The 24088-nt window shown below is 41.0% G+C and overlaps 1 protein-coding gene across 2 annotated transcripts in view; it reads left to right on the top strand.

Moving 5' to 3' along the window:
- The window catches only part of PRICKLE2 (prickle planar cell polarity protein 2), a 175935-nt gene that overhangs the window by 73524 nt on the left and 78323 nt on the right, over nucleotides 1-24088 (top strand). For both annotated transcript variants that reach the window (XM_023498094.2, XM_023498093.2), the window contains exon 2: nucleotides 7266-7449. In XM_023498094.2, coding sequence (XP_023353862.1) covers nucleotides 7318-7449 — 132 coding nt within the window. In that variant the 5' untranslated portion in view covers nucleotides 7266-7317. The remainder of the gene's footprint in view (nucleotides 1-7265; nucleotides 7450-24088) is intronic.

The raw sequence follows: 24088 nt of genomic DNA, 5'->3' as shown, positions 1-24088 counted from the left end.
GTGGAACCTGTTGTTATTGATCTCTCCTCTACAATGTGTTGTCACTGTGTGAAATCTGAACTCGCCTTTAAGCATCCTTCCCACACACCCTCGCCTTTGACCCTTCATCAGAAGTGGGACCTATGCCAATCCTAAACTCGGTCTCAAGAACCCAATCTGGAGGGGAAATTGAGAGTGGAAAGAGATGGGGAATTTACGCCAAGGCATAAGATGTGCTTGTGTAGAGCATTCTTCCCACCATCCCAATGCCGCAGACATGCCCTAGGTGGGGATGCCAGCCCAGTGCCACACCATCCTGAATCCTGTTGCAGGAGACTGTCCTGGAGAGAGGGTTTGGGTTGCCAGTGCCACTTGAGAAGGCTCATGTTCCTGAAGGATTTCTGATGGGTAGCTGAACTCCAGTGGCTGTTAGAGAGGGACAATCCTTTGATTTTAGATACCACATTAATACTGATGGAGAAGGGCACATTCTAGATCAGGAAGAACCTAGTAAGGAGCCATTATGGAGCCAGGCACTGGGAAGATACAATGATATTAAAACTGAAAATTAAAACAACCCCTGCCTTCAAAGAGCTTACGTTCTCTTGAGAAAACCTTCTCTTTCTCTTTCCCTTCTTTTCCTCTCTCTTTTCCCTGTATGTCCTCCCACCATCACCATTTCCAACTCCCAATACCCTGTAATCCAAAAAGGGGAATATCATGGCTCATTGTTTCACACAATTAACCCTCACTTACTTTGAGCCACAGATTTTCATCTTCCTCAAATTAGAGTCAGAAATCTGAAATTTATAAGGCTTTGAAAAAGACCTTCAGGAGTCAGAAGAAAATATGGTAACCTGTATAGAGAGTCAGAAAAACCTGGATTCGAATCCCATTTCTAATATGTACTATGCTGTGTGACCAAGGAAATATCAATTAACCTCTTAGTGCTCTAGAGAACTCTGTAAAGCTATGTTCTAGACAAATTGCTGATCTATTTCACGGAAGGGAGTTTTCCACACCAGGGGTTCCCCACAGTAATACAATCAGAATAATACTAATATAATCTAAGATCATCTTTTCTTAATGTAAGTTATTATTATTATAATTATTAAAGACTTTTCTGGTCTAAGGATTCTTAATCTATGGTCCATGAACTGATTGTATTTGGTTTTAAACTGTGATCATTGAATTCCAATATAATTGGTTCTCCTTTTTAATCCCATATATTTTATTTTATTTTGTTTTATGAACTTAGGTAATAGAAAGGTAATAGAACCAAAGCCTCGTCCCACTTGATCCAGTCTTCTTTTTCCTTTCTTTCTCACTTCCCCATGAACACTTAGGTAGTCATTCATGGTAATGTCTTAGTGAAGATGATCTCAGCAGCTTAGAATATATGGTCATGGAGTTTGAGGGTCAATACTTCTCTAAAGACATGCTCGAGAAGGTGGACTATTTTTCATTTTTGTACTCATCCCAGTAACAGGCACATAGGAAGCATCGAATAATGTTAGTGGGATTGAATTAAAGAGAATCAGGAATATTTTGAAAAGAGCTCCCTCAAGATTTGCTACCTCCAAATGGTTTGGATGTTATGGAACAGCACAAAGGGGTTGTGAGAGACCTTTGGACGAGGCTCTAGTACACCTACGATTATTGAGTTTTCCATATAATTGCTGGATGTAGTTTCTGTGATGAAGAAGTGAATGAATAATAGCTGTGACTTTTGGAGGGGGGGAGGTGAGAGTGCAAAGAGAATGCTGAATGTCTTCTCTGAATCATGGCCTTTTCCTTAAGAAATCTGTCATTCACAAACCCAATTATGTGCAGGTAGAATGTCAGCCCTGACAGAATGAAATCCATGCTCCCTGCCAAGATTATAAAAAGAAATCCTGCTTACCAGCAACTTCTAGTTTCATAAATGTCTATTAAAAAATAAAAACTAAAACATAATCCACACAATCCCCAGAATTCACTGTGTTTCAAGGAAAAGCTTTAATCATTACAGCAAAAGAAAGAACTGAGGGGCCATTGGGTGTCAAAACTTGATTCCCGCCAAAGCAAGTGAGCGACTTGGCTTTTCTGCTGATCTTGGGCCACATTACCAGATTACGTCGCTGGGCTTTGGGTGATTGGATGTAAACATGCTAGCGCCTCTCCAGAACATCCTGGAGAAGCTGCCATTATGGCTAGGATTCATGGTTTCTTTAACTATGGGAATATCTTTCCAGTCAACAGACATGCATTTTCTTAAGTGCCTGCTATGTGCTAGGTACTGAAGATAGAGATTCAGTGAATGAAATAATCCCTACTTACAAGGATTTTATGTTCTACTGGCTTAAAACAACATAAGATCTTAGAGATAAAAAGCTACAAGGGATTTTATAGGCTATAGAGTTCAACTTCCCCCCCTCCCCTCCCTTGCCCCATTTTATTTATGGGACAACTGAGGCACAACAAGGTTTAAATGATTTATTCTGAATCCTACAACTAATAAATGTCAGAGATATTTGAATCCAAGTCTTGACTCTGTGCCAATCACACAATGTGCAATATCCTAAAGAAATAGTTGCAAATGATAAATACAAGTAGCTTTTCTATTTATCATACCAATCACTCAGCCAGAATTTATTTATTTACTATGGTCCATACTGGGCTGGGCCCTGAGGTTATAAAGACACTAGTGAAAAGATTCTTGGCTTCAAAAAATTTGCACAATTTTAGTGAATGTTGTAAATGAGGGGAAGAATAGCCAGAAAAGGTAACTAGGTGGTACAATGGGTAGTGCTGGACCTGCGGTCAGGAAGACTAATCATCATGAGTTCAAATCTGGCCTCAGACACTTACTTGCTGTGTGACTCTGGGCAAGTCACTTCACCCTGTTTGGCCCAATTTCCTCACCTATAAAATGAACTAGAGATGGAAATGCCAAACTATTGTAGTAGTGTCTTTGCCAAGAAAACACCAAATGGGTCACAGAATGTTGAATACCACTAGAAAACAAATAACAACAGTCAAAAAGATAGAGGTAAAGGGTCCTTTGAAGGATTTTGGGATTTTTGCTGTTGTTTCCATTTCTTTTGTGCCTCAAGGTAATGAGTCCCAAGTTTGTTTCTTTTTTTTCTCTTTCTCTCTCTCTCTCCTTCCCTCCCTCCTTTTTTTCTTCCTTTCCTTCCTTCTTTCCCTCCTTCCTTCCTTCCTTCCCTTCCTTCTTTCCTTCCTTCCTTTATTCCTTCCTTCCTTCCTTTCTTCCTTCCTTCCTTCCTTTCTTCCTTCCTTCTTCTCTCCCTCCCTCTTTCCTTCCATCTATGTCTATATATACATATGCACATGCATATATGTATATATACAAACACATGTACACATATATGTATTTTTGTAAATGTGTGTTTTTTCAAATCATGTTTTTTTGGTACACGTGCTAGTCACAAGATGAGCTCCTCTTTGGTTCCAGCCGAGTCGCTGTCCTCCTGTTGGTGGAATCTTTACAAGCAGTGAGCTCTGAGGCTCCAGGCTGACAGAGCTCTAAGCCATCCCAGCCACTTAAAATAGAATCCTTTTGCTCAGTCAGGTGGTGGGGAGAACATCTTGCATTCTCTAGGATGCTTTTCTCGCCCCACAGATGCAGAGAAATGGATCTAAGAGGCAAGTTAAGTTGAGCATTGACAAGCACTGTGGCGGCTTGGCTGGCCTGTGGATGCCATCAAAATTTTCTCTTTTTCCTTCCCGCTTCTCCCTCTGCCCAGTGTGCCTAGTCTGGGCCAGGACACCAGCCAGGATTATGTCATTGTCCTGTCCTTGGACTGTATCAGGCAACATTCATCTGTGTGGTTCAGTGGATGCTGGTTCCCCTTTTCCTAGTCCTTCCCTTCCATGTATTTGACATTAGTGCTTTCTGTCTGCTTCTCCAATTCTGGGGCTTATTTCTTCCAGGTTGTGTTTCTTTCTTTTTTTTTTCTTTCTCCTGATGTTTTGGTTTATTTTGTTAGTTCCTCCAACTTTAAATATTTTGCTATTCCCTGTCTTGCTGTATAAATGAGGCTCCTTAATGGATATTCTGGGGACTGCACTGGGTAAAATTGCTTTAAGTTTTATGAAAATAAATGTGTGATTTTTCTAGTTTTTTTAAGTATTAGTCACTGAATAACTTAGTAAAATTAACTTCAACACACGTTTAGCTCTTTTTCCTCAAGTCATAAACTCGCATAAGAAACTCTGTGAAAGCTTCTCTGCAGTCCTGGCCTCTTCACAGTAGCTGATTAATTAAAGCGTTCCCATTAAATTATGCTGTGATTATTTTTGAAGGTAACAGCCAGAGGCCAGACTGAGCCCCTTTGACTTGGTAGATGCAAACCAGACATACAGTGTGTTTTGGGGCTGTGGGCGTCTTAGATCTGATGGAAAGCAGGAAATGAGAGAATCTGGCAGGGCTCTGTGGCCTGGCTCAGTGGAGCCTCCTGACTTTTTTTTTCTTTTTCTTTTTCTTTTTTTTCTTTCTTTTTTTTCTGAAGTACATTTTTGTGTTATAAAGGGTAAAGTGGAAACTTAGGTGCAAATCTGGATCCAGAGTACTTAAGATGAATGGCTTTGAAGGCTCCCCACATTAGGAATCAGGAAAACTGCAGTAGAAGAAATTGAACTATTTATTATTTTGGAGTTGTCCCTGCCCTTTTTTGTTTGGAGTAGAAAAATCATGGTTAATTTTCTCCCTCCCTTTGGGGCTTACATCGGTTTTTATATAGCTTCATCCTTCTTGTGCCCAGAGAAGAGGGAACAGATGGTAACCTTAAAAGAGAAAACTCAGTTCTGGGGAAGGATTGTATCTTTATGTACCTTTGCTTGAAACTCACAGATGCATGGACTTCCTGGATATGTAAAAACAATTAAGGTAGAGAACAATTGGGTTTCTAATTAGGATTTCAAATCTCCAGCTCTCTGAAATAGAGGTAGACATTTCTTTCCTAAGAGAATCCTTTAGCTAGTCTAATTCAGGGAAGAAATCTATCTCTGCTTTTCACTTAGAAAAGAATTTCATTCAGTTAATTGTTACATCCAAATCCTTTCCAGAAAATCTTGTTTTTCTCTGCTAAAAGATTCTAGGGAAGCCTTGAGGCCTAATGGATAGAATCAAGAAGACCTGAGTTCAAATCTCTGCTGACATAAGCCAGCTTTGTGACTAGAAGGAAGGGACTTAACCTTTTCAATGTCCCCGGCAAATATTTAAATAGTGTAACTCACAGATGAGTCATGGCTCTGCATTGGCCAATTCTGTACCAAGAGATCTAAACCAAAAAAGGGGGGGTAGGAAGTGAAGGATAATATCTGTAGTATACATGTTGCTTGAATGTAATTACATGAAATCCTATATATAAAGTATTTTTTTTAACTTTAAATCATTCTATAGGGATGAGGACAGGATCTGGATCTTAAATTTCTTTGTTATAAGGAGCTCCCAGGAGAGGAAATTCCCTTTATAGAAACAGGTAGACACCTCCTCTACCACTTATAGTCTCAGGGAGTTGCCTAGAGCTCTGAAATTTTTATTCTGTATATGTCAACGACATGGACTCAAACCCAGATTTCTTGATTTTGAGGCTGACTCTTTACAACAGTGTGCCATGCTGCCTTAAACAAACCACTTTGTAGAAATCAGTGATTATTACTGTTGTGTTTTAAGTGGATTTCATCATTATCTTTAGCCCTGCATTTTCTTTTGTATCTTCCTTGTCCTTCTTCACAGTTATTCAGACTGAAGATGTTTTTTAAGAGAAAGAAGAATAGAGCATTCAGTAAGCTGATCAATTTCTTAATAAAATCTGACTTATAGGGAACATTTTATAGCTGTGCATCCTCACTTCTGCAAAGGAAGGGAGGGAAGCATTATATTTATCTCTTTGCAATCAAGTTTCTTCTCCATTTCCTCCTCCTCTTTCATCATCATCTTAAATTGCATTTATATATCACTTTAAAGTATGCAGAGTACTTTTACATATATTACCTCATATAATCAACAACAATGGTGGTGATGATGGTTTTTAAAGGTCTGGACCAATTGCTGGTACAGAAACTTCCTCCATTAATGTCAGTTATGGGCAACTTTGTGTATAACTCACAGTCTCAGTGTTGCCTAGTTTCCTGAAAGATTGTATCCATGATCAAATGAGATAATATTTGAAAGGTGTCTGGCACACAGTAGGCACTTACTGCAGACTCTTCCCTCCTTCCTTCCTTCCTTCCTTCTTTCCCTCCTTCCTTCCTTCCTTCTTTCCTTCCTTCCTTCCTCCTTCCTTCCTTCCTTCCTTCATTCCTTCCTTCCTTCCTTCCTCTTTTCCTCCCTCCCTTCCTCCTTTCTTTCTTCCCTCCTTCCCTTCTTCTTTCTTCCCTCCTTCCCTTCTTCTTTCCCTCCCTTTCTTTGTTCCTTACTTACTTCCTCCTTCCTTCCCTCCCCCCTTCCCTCCCTTCTTTCTTCCCTCCTTCCCTTCTTCTTTCCCTTCCTTTTTTCCTTCCTTCCCTCCCTCCTTCCCTGAATCCTTTGGAGACCAGAACTAACCATTATACATTTCATCTCTTAGTACTGTTATGTTGTTTCCTCATCCTTCTTATCATTATTATTTTTTAAATTATGATAGGAATATCAAGTTTGGTGGTAATTTCTTCTTGCAGATATTTAACTATCAATGAATTTTTATTTGTAGTCTTTAAACTTTCTACTTAACTAAAAAAAATGCACACACACACGTGCAAACCTATTGTCTTTACCTAAGAGAAACTTCATAAAAGGGAAGCTGAATTCATGTTCAAGTCACTCTGTTAGTTAGCTAGGAGCCACAGGAGGCAGAGCACTGCACCAAGAGTCAGGAAGTCCTGAGTTCAAATCCAGTTTCAGAAACTTACTAGTTGCGGGACTTTGGGCAAGTGTTTGCCTCAGTTTCCTCTCTGTAAAATGAGGATCCTAACAGCACCTACCTCCCGAGGTGTTATGAGGATCAAATGGGATAATATTTCTAAAATTCTTAGCAGAGTACCTGGCCCACAGGAGGTATTACATTAATGCCTCTTCCCTCCCTGCCCATAATCCTCCAGGGCTGCCTGTGTGTCTCCATTCCCATCATGGAAGGTATACCTACACATCCGTTGCTTCGGATGCTCTGGGGCCCTGCCGGAGGCTCGTTGCCAAGAATGTTTTGATTTCCCGATGGGGGCTGCAGTGATTGGCAGCTCTCTGGAAAATGCTTTCTTTCCTCTCTGCATTCTCCCTCACCAAGCCTCCTTCCTGCTTACAGGAAGATCTGCCTGCACTGCAAGTGTCCCCAGGAGGAGCACATTGTGACGGTGATGCCTTTGGAAATGGAGAAGACGGTCAGCAAGCTCATGTTTGACTTCCAGAGGAACTCGACCTCAGATGACGACTCAGGCTGCGCCTTGGAGGAGTACGCTTGGGTCCCACCGGGGCTGAAACCCGAACAGGTAACGCTGCCCTTCTTTACTCCTCATTGTGCCAGGAAGAATCAAAGCTGGGCCGTCTTGCCCCAAAGTCTGGCTCTGGGTACCAGGAGGCAGGCTAAGTGGGAAGTGGTGGGAGTAGACTGAGGTCAGCTTGTTGCCGATCCAAGGCAAATTTGGGGGACTTTTAGAACCCGGTCTCGGAGGATGTTTGGGAAAATTGGGCCCAGACCAAAAGTTGGGGGAGCTACATTTTTCATTGTCTGAGAACTTTGAGGTGAGGCTCATTTCCAGAGGGGAAGGAGAAAGTCTAACCTTGTTCTTTCCAGAGATATGCCCCCATGTTGAGATATCGAGCTTGGCTATACTTGAGTCACAAAGACGTCGGCATTTCCTAGAATATTTTGGCACCCCCCACGGGCTGTAAATATCATTGGTTTGATTAAAGGAACCCGCTTTTATTTTCTTGCTTTTTTCTCTGCATTCTTCCCTGACACACAAATCCTGACTTTACATATTTTGGCACAAGGGAACCCATCTATCACCATCCAACTATAATAATAATATTAATAACTGACATTTTTATGGAGCTTTAAAGATTTCAAAGTACTTTACTTATTTTATCTTTTTGGAACCTCATGCAACACCGCCAGTGAGGGTACTAAGCAGTATTATACCCATTTTGCAGATGGGCTAATGGAAATTCTGAGGGCGCACCTGGAAATTAATTCAAAGTCACCTTTTCCATCTTGAGCTTTCAACATTCCCCAGAGGCCTCTTCTTCTTCTGGGGTCAAATATAAACCCTTGTGTTTGTTTTTAAAGCCCCTTCCAACCAGGCTCCAAGTTAGCTTTTTAGCCTTATTATACATGTACACTCCAGTCTAGTCAGACCAGTCTTTTGGCTATTATTCATACACATGGCTGCATTTTCTGTCTTTGCCGGGTTTTCCCCTAGACCTAAAATGTGGGTCTTCTTCTCCATGACCTCTTGGAGTTCCCAGTCCCCTTCCAAGTTCAGCTGCAGCTCTTCCTCCTACGCGAAGCCTTTCTTGATCTCCTCAGCTGCTGGTATCTCTCCCTCCCATTACCTTTTATTTATCTTGAGTGGACTGGGTATACGCACGTTTTCCATATGTGTACCAGTTGACTCTCCCAATACAATGGAAGGTCCTGGATACAGGAACTTATTTTCTCTTTGTGTTTGTAACCCCAGAATCTTGCACAGCAGAGTTGCTTAATAAACGCTGGTTGATTGATGATTTCTGGACAGGAATATGGTGGACAAAGTGAGGCAGGTGCTAGGAACTCCCAGGGATTTCTGGGAGATCCCTCAGACATTCCCAGTGACTATTTAAGGTAGTGTAGTGTGGGAGAAAATGGATTTGAAAACTGAGGAACACTATTTAAATTCCAGTTCTTTCTTGAAGACTGAGGAACATTATTTAAATTCCAGTTCTTTCTTGTGTGTCATTGGGCAAGCTAAAGAAGAAAGAAAAGAAACAAGCTTTTATTATGGGTTTATTATGATTCTGTGCTCAATGCTTGACAAATTATTACCTGAATTGATCCCCATAAAAACTCTAGGAGATATTATCATGCCCATTTTACAGTCTTGCCTCTGTGCTCTCTGAGAGTCCTTTGAGCAAAGCCCAGGAAAGTATTCATCCTCAAGTCTCTGCCCCACCATTGTCTTCCTGGGTGAACTTAGATAAGTCACTTCTCAATCATAAAGGATGGCATCTAATTAAGGCTAAGTGGACTTCAACAAGAACCTCCTGTAGTTTACCATTCCCCATAATTGATCATTCCTTGGAAATCCATTAACTCCTGGGTTAATCCATTTCTCTTTTGGACAGACCTCTGGTAGAAAATGTTCCTTTATGGTCAGACTCAAATTCTTGTCTTTTTTTTTTTTTTTTGTCCTGTCCCCTTGGGCCAAGGATAACCCTATAATTCCCCTTCCATATGACAGCTCTTCCCCCATTCTTTTCATATATTCTTTTCATATCCACACCCTCCCCCATGCCTAGAAGCCATTCCTTTCTTTTCTCCATCTCTCAAAACATCTGCCTTGCTCCCAGGCTCAGGTGTGCCCTCTCCCTCTAGGCCTTTTCTGATCCTCCCAAGTGTTGATCTCTCTCTTGAGATTACCTGCATTTCCTCATCTGTCTCCGGGTGGAATGGAACTTTTCTGAGAAGAGCAGCTGTCTCCCTTTCGTGTCTGTATTAGCCACTGCTTTGTACATTGCAAGTGCACGTTGTAGATTGAAGAGATGGGTTGGTGATTGTGGCGTGGTTCCTATGCCCAAGCTATGGACACCATGTTATTTTCCATCTTGGGTTCACTTGCACATTTCATTCTTCCCTCAGCTGCTAGAAGTCCCCCCCCCCTTCTTTCTTATTCACTCCAGGATGTGACATGGGTCTCCAAGTTCTCTGGATTAACCAATCTTCAGCCATCCAGTCACTGATGATTTTTTTCCCTTGAGAACAGTAACTTGTTTGACATAAATATCAAGTTCCTGGCTTTCGGTCCCTGCTTTATCTAGAGAACCCGGAGGAAAGCTTTCCTATGGGGCAAAAGCATTTGAAGAGAGAGAGTGGCAGTGGAGGTAGATTTGCAGACAGTCTTGCCAAGAGAAGGGATAACCCATTTCCTAAAGATTCTAGCCTATTCCCAAGAATGCTGGGAAAGGAAGAGGAGCACAATTGAATGGGACCAGGGAAAGATTTCTCAGCGTCTGTAAGACCTTAGGCCTAAGTTCCAGGAAGCCACATGATTCCTATTCTCAGAAAGCTGTAGTGCAGAAAAGGTCAAACCCTAGGTCTAAGCTTCAGAAAGTTATGTGACCCACAGGAAGTAGACAATGTTGCTGACCATTGGTCAAAGACTACTTCCTTTTCAGTTTATCAATGAATAAAAAAATCAACAGGAAGGGTGAGTTGAACCCAAGTCTTTTTGCTATTTAATCCATTCCGTGTTTTCTGACATGGGCCACGCCATGCTGGACTTTGTCCAATTGGTATGCTTGGACCTCTCCTTGCAAGGACCAAATAAATGCTTTCTGTTTGTATCTGGGAATGTCTCTGAGTGGTGGATTTGGGTAAGGGGGTCTAGCTCTCCATCCCACCCACTATAAAGAGGACTTTTGGCCAGGAGGCAGGGGAAAGAGGGAGTTTGAACTGCCTACCCAGCTTCAGTTCATCTTGTTTCTGCGTGAAGAACATGATGGCCGACTCTGGTTCTCTACAGAGGGGAAATGCACATTATTGAATATGTGTATCCTGGTATAAAGCTCTTGTCCCCCCAACTCTAACTTACTTCTTAGCTCTAAAACAATCTTGCCACTCATCCTAATCTTTTTTTTCCCCTGAGGTAATTAGGGTTAAGTGACTTGCCCAGGGTCATTCAACTAAACTCGTCATCTTTAATTACAAATAACTGGGAAACTTGGGTTCATCTGTTGAGTCTACCGATACAAAAAAATGAACACTTGCCATTTGGAGGGCGGAGTGGGAGCCATATACTTGTATACTGCAGGGAGGAAATAAGGTTGATGTTTCATGGGCTTGTTTTGAAGGAGGATGATTCATGCTATCAAATAAGCCGGGTGAATGGTGCCAAAGGAAACAGTATTCCCATCTCCGAGGGTTCTTTCTGTTTGTCCTTTCAGCTTGGAAGAGAATCTGTCTTTTCCTCTTCTTCCTTACTTGAATCTATAAAATAGAAACGATGAGAACCATGAATTGTCCTACAGAGAGACAAGATCTCTGGACATCAGCTGATGGACTCTGTATTTGTCTAATGAAATATCAGCTTACTAAAAAAAAGCTGGATGCTATTGGATAAAGAGAACCGACAACTCCACTTATTTATTTTTAAATCCAGGGTTGATGGGACTGGTTATGAATTTAAAGATACCTCTGTATTCAGATTAAGATTAGAACATGGAGTCCTCTAAAGCTTTGCTTCCTCACATTGCCTCTTGCTCTGATAGCTCCCTTTTCCTTGTCTGTGTTTAGGAGCATCTTCCTCTCTAGCAAGAGGAATTATGGGTGAATATATTAAACTCCAGTCACTGGAGGCAAAATATAAAGGTGCTTTAATTTTTGTAAGAAACCTTTCATATCATCACTTTATTCAAGGGTTAAGACATACCTCCCAGTGACTGTCAGAATTTTTTCATCTTCTAAGAAGGCCCGTCATGTTAATGTCATGGAAGCTGAACCCTTTGGGGCACAAGAGAAATGAAGAATTTGTATTCCTCTTTGTGCTCCCAATTAAAAGGTATATGAGGAGCATTTCTTTTTTCATGAGGATCTATCAGTCCCAGCAGGTGTATATGAGGAGTATTTCTTTTTTTCTTGAGGATTTATCAGTCCCAATAGGTCAGCCAAACAGCCTTGTAAGTGCCTTCTCTGTACCAGAAACTGGGGCTGATCGTGGGGATCACAAAGACAGAAGTAAAAAAGACCTGCCTTCGAGGAGCTGACATTCTAACCAGCTTAAAAGGGATTGTGAGCCTAACTCTTCCACTTACTAGCTGTGTAACTACCCCTTGGACAGATCATACAGGCCTCAGTCTGCTTATCTATAAAATGGGGAAGGGATTGAACTCAGCCCTTTAAGGTCTTTTCTAGCCCTGAATCTGTTATCCTTTGCCTGGGTTTTACTACTCGATACTTAAGCAACTTAGACATATACTTTAGTTCCACGGGCCTCTGTTTCTTCATTTGTAAAATAGAGAAATTAAACCAAATGAGGTCTAAGGTTCCTGTCAGCTAAAAAATCTGATAACTGTATGATCTTTGGAGCTTGCCTCGTTTTACAGATGATACAAAAAGGGAAAGAATGAGCTGTTCTTGGCTCAGTGGAAAACCAATCTCATCTTTGTAAATTGGATGTGGTTTCAGGTGATTAGTCTGAAAAGCAAGGGAAGGAAAGCCATTTTAATTTAATTTGCATCTCTTCAAACTTTGTGTTTGAAAGGGAATGCAAAACAGTGACTTCAATCGGGAGCCTCAGAATCTTTGTCCATCCTGGCTTCCAATTAGGAAACTGATATTTTCCTCCCCGGATCTCAGTTTCTCCACTGATCGTCAAACGGGTGCAATAATTCTTACCCAATCAATCTCACAGGTATGTGGTGAGAATCATTTTTATAAGTGGATAATGGTGAGGAAAGAGCTTTGTAAGACTAAGAGCCCTATAAAAATTGGTGAGGCGGCTCCTTTTCTTCTCATTATTACCCTGGAGGAAAGGAGGTGCCATGTCAGGCTACTGATTCTGGGCTAGACCAAAGCAAAAACTCATCTTGTGGCGGTTGCCTTGACATTGTTACCAACGTATTTATTTAGCAAAGCACGGGGTGCTACTTCCCCACGTCTGTGTCTGCTCACAGCGAGGGAAGGGTTGGGTGCAATCATTTTCCTCTTGTGTTCCAAAGGAAGAACATAGAGTAAAGACCAGGATGTGGGTGGCCTGCCTTCTGTGTGTACTTTCAAATTTCCTTCTCGCTTTGGTCTTCTGGCTCCCTTACTTCTCGGCACAGTTTGCTAGAGTATCCAAAGTCAGGGCAGATTCCACCCCCCACCCCCCAAAGATGCTTATTTCCCTCAAATGCACCATGTGTCTGTAAGGTTCTGAGCAGGATGTTCGGATCTGAACATCCTAGGATCTCAGCGTGCTCATGTTTGTATCTTTTCCTTCTCTTTGAATGATGCTCTTGCATGTAATGATAACAGCCTACATTTATATAACAAAAAATCTTTTACTTACATTATCTTATATGAGGCTCAAAACAAGCCTGGAAAGTAGGGAGTGCCAAAATGGTGGTTTGATTTGGACCAGAACTGGGATTTTGTTGGGATAGGGAACTCCCGTTGAGAAAATGCATTCTATCCTTATAGACTGACTACTTTGAAATATATGGCCTGGGTCATCTAACTAGTATATTTCAGAAGATTTCTATTTGTTTCATTCCAAGTCCAGTTTTCTATCCACCATAGAGGGGCTTGTGTGTGTGTGTGTGTGTGTGTATAGTATGCATATGTATATATATAGGTACGTCTAGATAGACTATAGATATAACTAAATATGGAGGTAGATAGATTTAGAATTGTAAAGGACCTTAGAAGTCATCTGAAACACCTCATTTTACCAATAAGAAAACAGAGCTACAAAAAGCTTACATGACTTAATTTATGTCTCTTAGGCAATAAGTAGCAGGTCTGAATTTGAACTCAGGACTCCAAGTTTTCCTCCGTACCTTGTTGCTAGTTCTGTCTCTTATATTCTTGGCTACCTCCCAGGTTCAGAGCTTCATCTGCTTTTATCCAAACCACTTTGGTGCCCTCCTGATTGGTCTTCCTGCTCCCAGTCTTTCCCCTCTCCAATCTCTCTTACACAGAGCTGCCTAAAAGCAGAAATGTGCTCTATCTCTACTCAACAATATTCAGAGGCTCCCTATTGCCTCTAGAATAGAGTTCAAAATCTTCTCCCCAGTGTTGAAAGCCTTTCTCAAAGGGAATCCAACCTCTTCTCCTCAGCTTTGCTTCCCTTCTTTCCTTTCAAAGGTTCCAATCAGATTGGCCCCTGTCCCCTTGCCCTCACCGTACACCGTCAGTCTTTGGCCAGGGTGTTCCCTGCTACTGCCCTTTCTCTGTTTATTGTAATCCTTAAGCTTCTTTTAGGAAACCTCCTCATCCCCTGAATTGTTTTCCTTCCTCTGTTTACTGAAAAAGAGAATATAATCTTCTTGAGAGCAGTAAAACTGTTTCGTCTTTCTTTCTCTTCCTATAGGATAGCACAAGTTTCTCCTTGTATAAAGTAGGATCTTGATAAATGTTGGTTAAATTGAATTAGGGGCAGATGGGGAGTACATTGCACAGAGTGTTGGGCCTGGAGTCAGGAAGCCTTGGACACTTAGCTTGGTGAGCTTGGGCTCTTAAGACACTTAATGTTATTTGCCTCAGTTTCCTCATCTGTCAAATGAGCCAGAGAAGGAAATGCTAAACCATTCTAGTGCCAAGAAAACCCCAAATGGAATCATGAAGAGTGAGACTGACTGAAATGACTAAACAATGAATTGAAATAAAGTAGCCCACCCAGAATCAGGCAGCTGCTTTTAAAAGCACAAGCAAGAGAAATTGTGGACCCCAGAACCCCACAGCTCTTGATTTCCCTAACCAACAGCAAGAGGGATCATCAAATCTCCATATTAAGGAGCATCAGAGAGTGTGGAAAGAGGGACAGCTGGGTTTGAGAACAAGAGGCTGGTCAAATCCCAACTCTGTCATTTATTAGCAGCCATACTGTGGGCAAGTCACCTGGCCCCTGGCCTCTGAAATTTCTCCCAGCTCTAAAGCTAAGATTTGGTGACTTCTGATATCTTTTCCATTTTTTCCATGGTGCTCTAGAACATCTTTCTAAGGATGGAGGGCAATGTGACATGTTAATTTTGTAGGTTCTAAGTAGAGATATCTGGAACCCACAGCCCTGTACTTCTTTTCTAAAATACCTAGCCTGAAGAACGTGATAAAATTCCACTTTTGGCTTTCTTTAGTGGAAGGACAGATGACAATGACTTCAGATCCAACAGACGTAACGTTGAAAGAATGACTGTTTATTCCCAAAGCAAACATTCTGACTCAGTCTTGACTCACGCTTTTCTAGAAAATCTGGACCCTTGCTAGGTTTTTTTTTTTTTTTTTTTTTTTTTTTTTTTTTTTTTTTTTTTTTTTTTTTTTTTTTGCTGTAACAACCCAACTACTGTGTCAGCATCAGTCTGTGGTCGACATATAAGCAGGAGCATGTGCCGTCACTGTCCTCAGGATGACTGGACTGAACCAAACCCCCTGGCGTGGACATCCTCCCAATGACTCAAAGGAGAGAGGAGGATTGGCAAGGCTTGCTCCATCACTCATTGTTTCAGAATCAAACAGCAAACCCAGCCAGGATCCAACTGCAGGGAGAATGGAGGGGGTCATATAAAGGCTGTCTTAGACCTCAGATTGGGGAAGAGGGGGAAAAAAGGAGACAGAATCTCTCCTGTGACCCTCTGTGGAGACCTCCAGGAGACCCAAAAAAGGACTTTTTGGGGCAGCAGATTTTGAATTGTGTGAAGATGGCGTTGGTCTCCATCTCAGTGTTATTTAGGAAGGACCAATCCCCTCACTTTCCTTGTATCAGTAAATCAATGAGCAAGCATTTATTAAGCACTTACAATGTACTAGGTACTCTGCTAAGTGGGAAAGGGGAGACAGAAATAATTCTTGCCCTCAAGAAGCTTACATTCTTTTTTTATTTTTTAATATATGGAATAAAGCATTTTCATAATGTAGTACAATAAAAACGAAGATTGCATATAAAACTACTATGCACAACTTACTGTTCCTTTTAAATAAATAAGAAAATTATCATGTAAATTTCTTTTTCCCCTCCCCTCTCAGAGATGGCTACCATTAGACACAAATAGCTGTGTGTGTTTTATGTCTATATATGTATAGACACACACATATACATAAATATACATAACATATATATATATGTAAGATTATTCTATGTGTATTTTATTTATTAGTTCTTTCTCTGGATGTAGATAGTGTCTTTCTTCATATGTCCTTAATAGTTCATTAAGAAATTTACATTTAATGAGGGAGAGAGCATGAATATCAAAAAGGTTATATAAGACACACACAGAATAGATCAGAAGTTCTTAACCTTTTTAGCACAGGCCCCTTGGGCAGCCTGGTGATGCCTATGGACCCCATTTTTGAAAAGAGTGTTTACATGAAATAAAACATGCAGGGTTATCTAGGGAACCAATTATTTTGAAATATAGCTATTAGAATAGGTTGTTTTTTAAGTTCATGGAACCCAGATTTAGAACCCTTGTTCTAAGGAAAGAAAGAACAAGGGTCCAATCCCAGATGTGATTACCTGTGTGAACCCTAACAAATTATTTCATTTCTCTGGGCACCAGATTCCCCATTTGTGAGATGAGAGCATGCACCAGACCAGGGATTCTCAACCTATTTTATCCTGTGGACATTCTGTAGGACCCTATGGACTTTTCTCAGAATGTTTTAAAATGCAAAATAGGATTGCCAAGGAAACCAACTATATTAAAATACAATACAATTATCAAGATAATGGATATTTGATAACTCTACATCTATTATTAATATATTACTATTAGATTAATATATTATCTCTGTCTCATGTTTTCTTTATATCCATCATCAATACATGATTTATCATCCATCCTTACATCTATATATCTATTCATCATCTATCTATCCTGTCTTTGTTCATTATTTATCCATCCATCCATCTATCTATTTATCTTTCTGTCTATCCATCCACCTGCTTACCTATCTCTTATCTCTATCCATCTTTCATGTATTTATCTATCCATTCATCCATCCATCCATCCATCTACCTAACATATCTATCCATCCATCTATCTATGTACCTACATATTTATCCATATATCCACCTATCTGCCCATTCATCTGTGTGTCCATCTATTCATCCATCTAGCCATCTTTCTATCTGTTGATCCATATATCTATTTATTTATCTCTATCCAAGTCATCTACCATCCATCCATTCATCCATCCATCCATTTCTTTATCCATCTTCTACCTACCTATCTCTGTCCATCTGTCTTGTCCATCCAGGTCTATTTTGTCTATATCCATCTTTCATCTATTTATCTACTCCTCCATCTATCCATCTACCTATCTATCCATCTATCTATCTGTCCATCTGTTCATCTGTCCATCTGTCCATCTGTTGATCCTTCTATCTATATCTCTAATCATCCATTCATCTATCCATCAATCCATTTCTCTGTCTCTATCCATCTCTCCATCTGTCTGTCTGTCTGAATAGTTCACACCCCTGGAGCAGAAGGACGGTGTTTGTAGAGGAGCAAATTCTAGTAACCAGGGGGCCAGGCCTCCTGCAGAAAGTCTCCTTTCTTGTATTCTGAGTGTGAGCCACGGCTCCCTGAGAATCCTCAGTACTCACTCCTCCTGAGCCCCAGTTGGCAAGCCTCTTGGGCAGGGCTTAAGGTGGAAAAGTCTCCCAGGATTTGTTTTCTTCTTCCTTGTGGAACATCTTTGCTTTTAGTGAACTCCCTCTGAGCCGATGAAAACTTTCCCAACACCCTAGAAAGTTCCTTCCCCACACCCTGCCATGCCCACTCCCTTCCCAATCTCCTTCTTCCTCTCCTGTTCCTTTTTGTTCCTCCCTCTGCCTTTCCTGTTCTCTCTTTCCTCCCTCTCAGTCACAGGATTTTAGGTTTGGAAAGGATCTGAAGTGGGCCTCCTCTCCAGCCTCCCACCCAGTGCAGGAATCTCCTCTCAGCATCCCTGCCAAGGAGGTCATCCAGGCTCCCAGCCTCAGCTTGAAGACGCTTCTTTGATTTTTAAAAAAGTTTTCCTAATGCCGTTTGTTTTTCTATCTCAAGTCATTTCCGGATAGACCCCCCTCCTGGCCTCCACTGAGCCTTCCCTTGTAAAAACAACAACAGCAGCAGCAGCAAAGTGAGCAAGATGATGAGCAGCTCACAGTGAAGATCAGAGAGCCGAGGATGGAATGTGCCCAGTCTGGGTCCCCGGGCCTGGAATGCGCTCCCTCCTCAGCTCCGGAAACCCCTGGCTCCCTTCGAGGCTCAGTTCAAGTGTCATTCCTGCCAGAGATCTTCTCTAATTTCCCCCTCAGTCCCGCCCATCACTGTATGTTTATTTAGTGCAAAAGCCATTTGGGAAGGTTTTTCAAGCCACTTTATCTCCATGGGCCTCAGTTTCCTCATTTGTAAAATGAAAGGCTTAGACTCTGACAATTCAGGTCTCTTCTGTTTCTAGATCTGTAAGTTCTCCACCCCCAAGTGGAACGGAAGCTCCTTGAAGGCAGAGACTATCTCACTTTTAACAAATGTATCTTTGTATTTTTACAAATGTATCCCTGGTGATTTGTGCAGAGTGAGAACTCATAAATGTGTGTTGGTTGATGTAGGGACCAATCCCATTCATTTTTTCAGATGAGGAAACTGAGGCTTGGGGATATTAAGTCACATAGTAACAGAGCTGGGAATCCACTTCTCCTGAGTTTAGCCCTCTTGGCATGGCACTGTACCCATGGGCACCATTTCCCACACGAAGTCACCTCTCTTCCATTGCTACCTCCTGGACAAAAGGAAGACCATGTATTTCTTTATTTCCTTCCTGGAGCTGAGATCTATTATAATTATAAAGGCATATGAAGCCTCTTTGTGTCCCGAGACAGCCAGCCTGTCCCTGTGGCACTAATTGGAAGCTTCTTTGTTCGTGTATTGAATCTCAATCTGTCTCCCTGTCCATCTTCCCCTTTCCTTGAGTTATAGTGGGCAAGGGGGCTATCAAGAGCAGGGGAAAGAAAGCAGCTTATTATTTTAGCTTCTCCTACAGCAAAAATAACAACAGTAACTTACATTTATATGATAGTTTCAGTTTATACAGTCCTTTTCTCTCCACAACTCTGTAAATTTAGATGCTATTATCTTCATCTCAATTTTACAGATGAAAAAAAAAAAAAAAAAACAGGGTCAGAGATTGAGTGGTTTCCCCAGATTACAGAACTGTTGGTATCAGAGGCGGGATTTGAAACTGGGACTTCCTGACTCCGAGTTTTTTCCTATCCACTATACAGGATCTTTAGGACCAGATCCTGAAACAGTTGTTAGCCTTGTGTAGGGTTGGAAGGTAGCAGAACTTTGTGATAACTGTGCCTATCAACTATTATTTTTAACTATGGGTAAATCAATTGGTAATTGAGCAGGTAGGATGTGCTAGGTAGGCAATGTGAAAAATACAGAAGGGTAGATGATGTAGAAGGGAAGGCAAGATAACGACCAACTGGCCGGGGCTTTGTCTAACAATGACCTGCAGATGGTGTGATACAGATACTCACACATGCTAGATGAGTTCAACAGAGGGAAATTGCTCTTTGCCCAAATCATTCTCTTATTGGCTCATGGTCTAGAGTCCCGGTTGGGAGTCAGAGAGAGGAAATGAGGGGAACAATGCAAAAGGAAGAATAAGGTATCTGATCACAGCTTCTACCCAAATTCAAAAGGAGCAATTTGTTTACCTGGCAGAAGAGGGACGGGGTGAGGAAAAATGAGATTAGAACAATAGAGTAAGATGGATAGCCCTGCCCCAAAATGGACTGGCCTATCTCAGGAGGTCATAGGGTCAATGATTTAAACCTAGAAGGGAGGATCCTTTTAAGTCATCCAATCCAATCTGCTTCATTTTATAACTGAGGAAAATGTCACTTAGGGGAGAGGAAACGACTTACCAAAATTATACAGGTAACTGGTTAGTGACCTATTTCAGTCTGTTCATTGCTCCAGCATGAGTGCCCTATCACTGGAGATCTCCAATCACAGGCTGAATGGCCTCTTGTTTGGGATCTTGTGTTCAGATACTGGTTGAAATGAATAATAACTTCTGAGGTCCTTTCCGACTTGGAAATTCCGAGTTTGTGGAAACGTATAGTTTGAAACTGTTACAGTCCTGAGGTTGAACTGGAATGAGAAGCAAAAGCCCTCAAGTTCCCCTCCTGACCCTGGACCTGAACCTCACTGGACCTCAGTTTCCTTGTCGACAGAATGTAGAGGGCTGGATTTTATGATTGCTGAAATTCTTCTAGCCCTAATGAGCTCTGATTTATGAAATGGAAGATTTGCTGAGAAACAGTAGATTTGTGGAGAAGGGCTATGTGGGAGTGATGATGGGTGAGGAGATATATGGAATGGGATGGGGAATTCTATAGAAAGGAGGAATGCAGCAATGTGAATTTATTGAAAACTATGAGATATTCCATCTTATCTAAAATTTTACTCGCTTCCACTGGCCTCTAGCATAGACAGGAACAGCCCTAGAGAATATTCATTTTCTTTAAGGTTGAATAAGATCTGTCAAATGTATTTGCTTTATAGTTTTAAAGACTTAACATATTACTCTTCTTCTGGAGGATTTACTTTCTTTTTTTTTTTAAAGGATCATGAGTAAAGAAAGGGTAGTGCTTTACACAAAGGAGTATATGTCTCATGGTAGAATTTCAGTGATTATAGAAAGGGAAACTTCCTCTTGTTTTCCTAAGTATACCATATTGGTAGGCAGCAGGCCTTCTTCCCACATGGATACACAAGCTTCCCGGTACAGCAGAGAATGACATAAATTGAAAAGGACTTAAAATGAAAGTCAGTTTTATTCAATCAATATTTATTAGATAACTTTATGTATTCAAGACCCCTCTAGCAAGGAAAGAAGTCATAGGCTCCACCCTCAAGTATTGAGAGTAACAGATGGAACATAAATGAGCATTGGAATAAAATGGGGGTAGCGGGAAAGGGACATGGGTCAATGAAGATATCATGGAAGAGGTGACATATACACTGAGCCTTAAAGGAAGGGAACTTCTTTAATAGGGAAGAATTGGAGACAAAAGTTGGGGTAAAAGCTCATCTAAAGAGACACTATGGTATAGTGCTTAGATGCAGAAAGACCTGAGTTCAAATGAGTAGATAATAGTTACCTAGCATTTACATAACACTCTCTCTCTCTGTCCCTCTCTGTGTCTGTCTGTCTGTCTCTCTCTCTCTCTCTCTCGTGTATTTATATATATTTAAATAATATTTACATAACTTTTTATACATAACAAGTTTTTCAAAGCACTTTACTCATTCATATTATCTCATTCAATCCTTACCACAACCCTTGGAGACTGGTGCTGTTAGTATCCCCATTTTACAGATGAGGAAACTGAGGTTGATAGTTTAAGGGATTTGATCAGTGCTAAATGTCTGAAGCTGGATTTGAACTCAAGGCTTCCTGCCTCCAGATCCCTTGGATTACCCATCGTGCCATCTAACTCCCTAGGTGTCCATTTGCATAAAAAGCTTCCTACACCTAAAAGTCCTACATAAATGTGCTGGGATGATTGTTATTCTAACCTGTGTGCAAACACATGGAGATGGGAAAGGGCGAGATGAGAATGGTGGATGATCATCCAGTTTAGGTGGAGTCAAGAGTACATGTGGGAGTAGTGTGAGATAAGGCTGGAAAAGTAGATTGCTGCCAGATTGTGGAGGCCTTTGAATACCAGGCAAAGCCGTTTGTGGGTTGGGTTTTTGTTGTGTGTGTGTGTTTTAAGGGAAGTGCAGAATCTTTTGAAGCACAAATGCCCACTTTTCCTGGAAAAGGCACTAGAGCTTTAGAATGAGAAATGAAGCATGAGAAAGTAGTGATAATTTTCAGGAGGGAGCGGTATGGCTTTTCCAGCCAAATTGACAGAGACCCTCCCACAAAGAGCTCCTTTTCAAGGGTTCCTGAGATAAAAAGACCCAGCATGTGTAAGTAGCAAGTTATGAAACAGTCCTCAAAGGAAAATCCATTTTTTCCTTTTTTAGGGGTCTGATAATCCTTATAGTTTGGAGAAAGGATGTGTTAATCCTCCAGCTTGTCAAAAAGCATTGTTTTAAATGCTCAATCCAAGTTAGTGGGGCCTCCCTCTACTTTAAATAGCATAAGCCTCCGAAGGGATTGTTTTATGGCCCAGTACCTCATGATGAGGTGCCAGTTACTAAATGTCTCAGAAGACAGACTTGCCTTGTATAGAATTGTGCTCTTTGGCCAAGGTGGGAGAGGACTACATTGCCCAAGATGCCTTGGCCTGGGGTACAAGCACAAATGAAAATAATTCCATTTCACAGGAAGCTGTTTGTCTATGGCTGGGTTTATTGATTGTGGAGGGGGGGACTCCTGGAGAGAGAGGAGAGGATAATTGGAAGGCTCTGTTGAATTCATGACCTCATTATGCAATGGCCAACCATACAAGGAGTTTGTGTAGTACCATTGTGATTGGAAAAGCAAAGAAGGATGGGCTACAGCCTGAGCCCACAGTTCTAACAGCAAGGGATGGGTCCCCTGCTGAGGCTGAGACTATTAGAACTGGGAGTTTTGGAGGAGTTTGAATCCACTCTGCAGGGGAGGGGCAATGAAGCTTAACTCATTTAGCAATGTGGTGGATAACTTTTTTTGGGTACTTTACTATGTTTTTCAGGATTTAAAAAACTTTCAGTGCTGTTTTATTGCTTTGTTTTTTTTTTTTTCCTTTTTAGCACAGAGAAAATGAATACGTAGCCCTTAATCTTGTTGGTTTCCCAGTTTTCAATCTAAATGGGAGCAAATCAGTGACCTCCTTCAATTTAGAAAGGAGAACTCTCCCATCTTTTCAATCAGTTCATAGAAGGTTTGAAGGACATCGGAGCATGAGCTTCTAAACCTTAATTGATATCCCCTGGTGTTGAGTGATGGGTCTATTAAACTGCGTGCTCCTGGCTCTTGAAACAGGTTCAGGTGATTAAAGAGTCTGACTGCAGAGGAGCTGATTGTACGTTGGATAACCTGAAGCTTACTTGACAAAGATATTTAGCTTGGAAAGAAGAGTTTGGGTTTGGAGGGGATGATAACTATCTTCACATATTTGAACGGTTTTCTTATGGAAAATAGGTTCATTTTGTTCTTTGTGGCCCTCGAGTAGAAAACCAGGGATAATGTGTGGTAGTTACAGGGAGGCATGTTTTGGTTCAATGCTATCTGACGATTAAAGCAGCCCTAAATTAAGGAGTATTTAAACAGAGACTAAATAACCTCTTTTGCTGGTGATGATACAGAAGGATTCAATGCTTTAGACAAGATTTTCTTTTTCAATTCTAGAATTTCATGAGTCGATGCATGACCAACAAGTAATATATTTGGCTTATTCTGGCCAACATTGAGAGAAATGTTGACTTTGGAGTAATAGGACATGACATCAAACTCTACCGCTTAACTTTACTGAGCCACAGTTTCCTTATTTGCAGTTAGGTCCATGTTGGTGTGAATGATGATTCCCATGAAGTGATAGCATCATCTGAATTCTCACTGCATATTTCCATTAGGCTGGAGCCAACTACCATATTTTACATAATTATAACTTTAATAGTGTGAATTGAAACACGTGATCACTCGACGGTATTCATTTTTCACACTAATTGGAACCTAGCTGCACAAACTAAAAAGGTTGGATTAGATAATTTCTAAGGTCTGCTCAGCTCTAAATCAGCAGACTTGTTTTATGCTAGAGATTATTCCTTGAGATCTTCCCCAATTTACCCTGTATATACTTTGTTTGACATCATCTGCATGTTGCACCTCTCATTAGACCATGAAGACCGGGGATGATTTTGCTTCTTTGAATCCCCAGAACTTAGCACAATGCTTGGTTTGCAATAGATGTTTGATAGATGCTTGTTGATTTTAAAAAAAAAAAGTTTTAATGATGCCTTTTGTTCCTGTATCATTGTTATTTGTGGATACATACATCTTACTTCTTCCTTCCCCCATTGGACCTCCTGAATCAAAAACAAAACAATTGATTCCATGATATTATGTCTTCACAATCTACCCCCTCTGAGAGGAGGAAGGTATGTTTGGTCCTCTGGGATCATTCTGGTTTTTTTTTAATTACACAGAGATTAGCTTCCTTTTACTGATCTATTTCTTGGTATTATTGTAGTCACTGGATATATTGTTCCCCTGCTTGCTATTTCTTTGCATGTGAA

The sequence above is a fragment of the Sarcophilus harrisii genome, chromosome 1 (genome assembly GCF_902635505.1).
Source record: "Sarcophilus harrisii chromosome 1, mSarHar1.11, whole genome shotgun sequence".
In the NCBI taxonomy this organism is placed as follows: Eukaryota; Metazoa; Chordata; class Mammalia; order Dasyuromorphia; family Dasyuridae; genus Sarcophilus; species Sarcophilus harrisii.
This window is presented reverse-complemented; position numbering and strand designations above follow the sequence as displayed.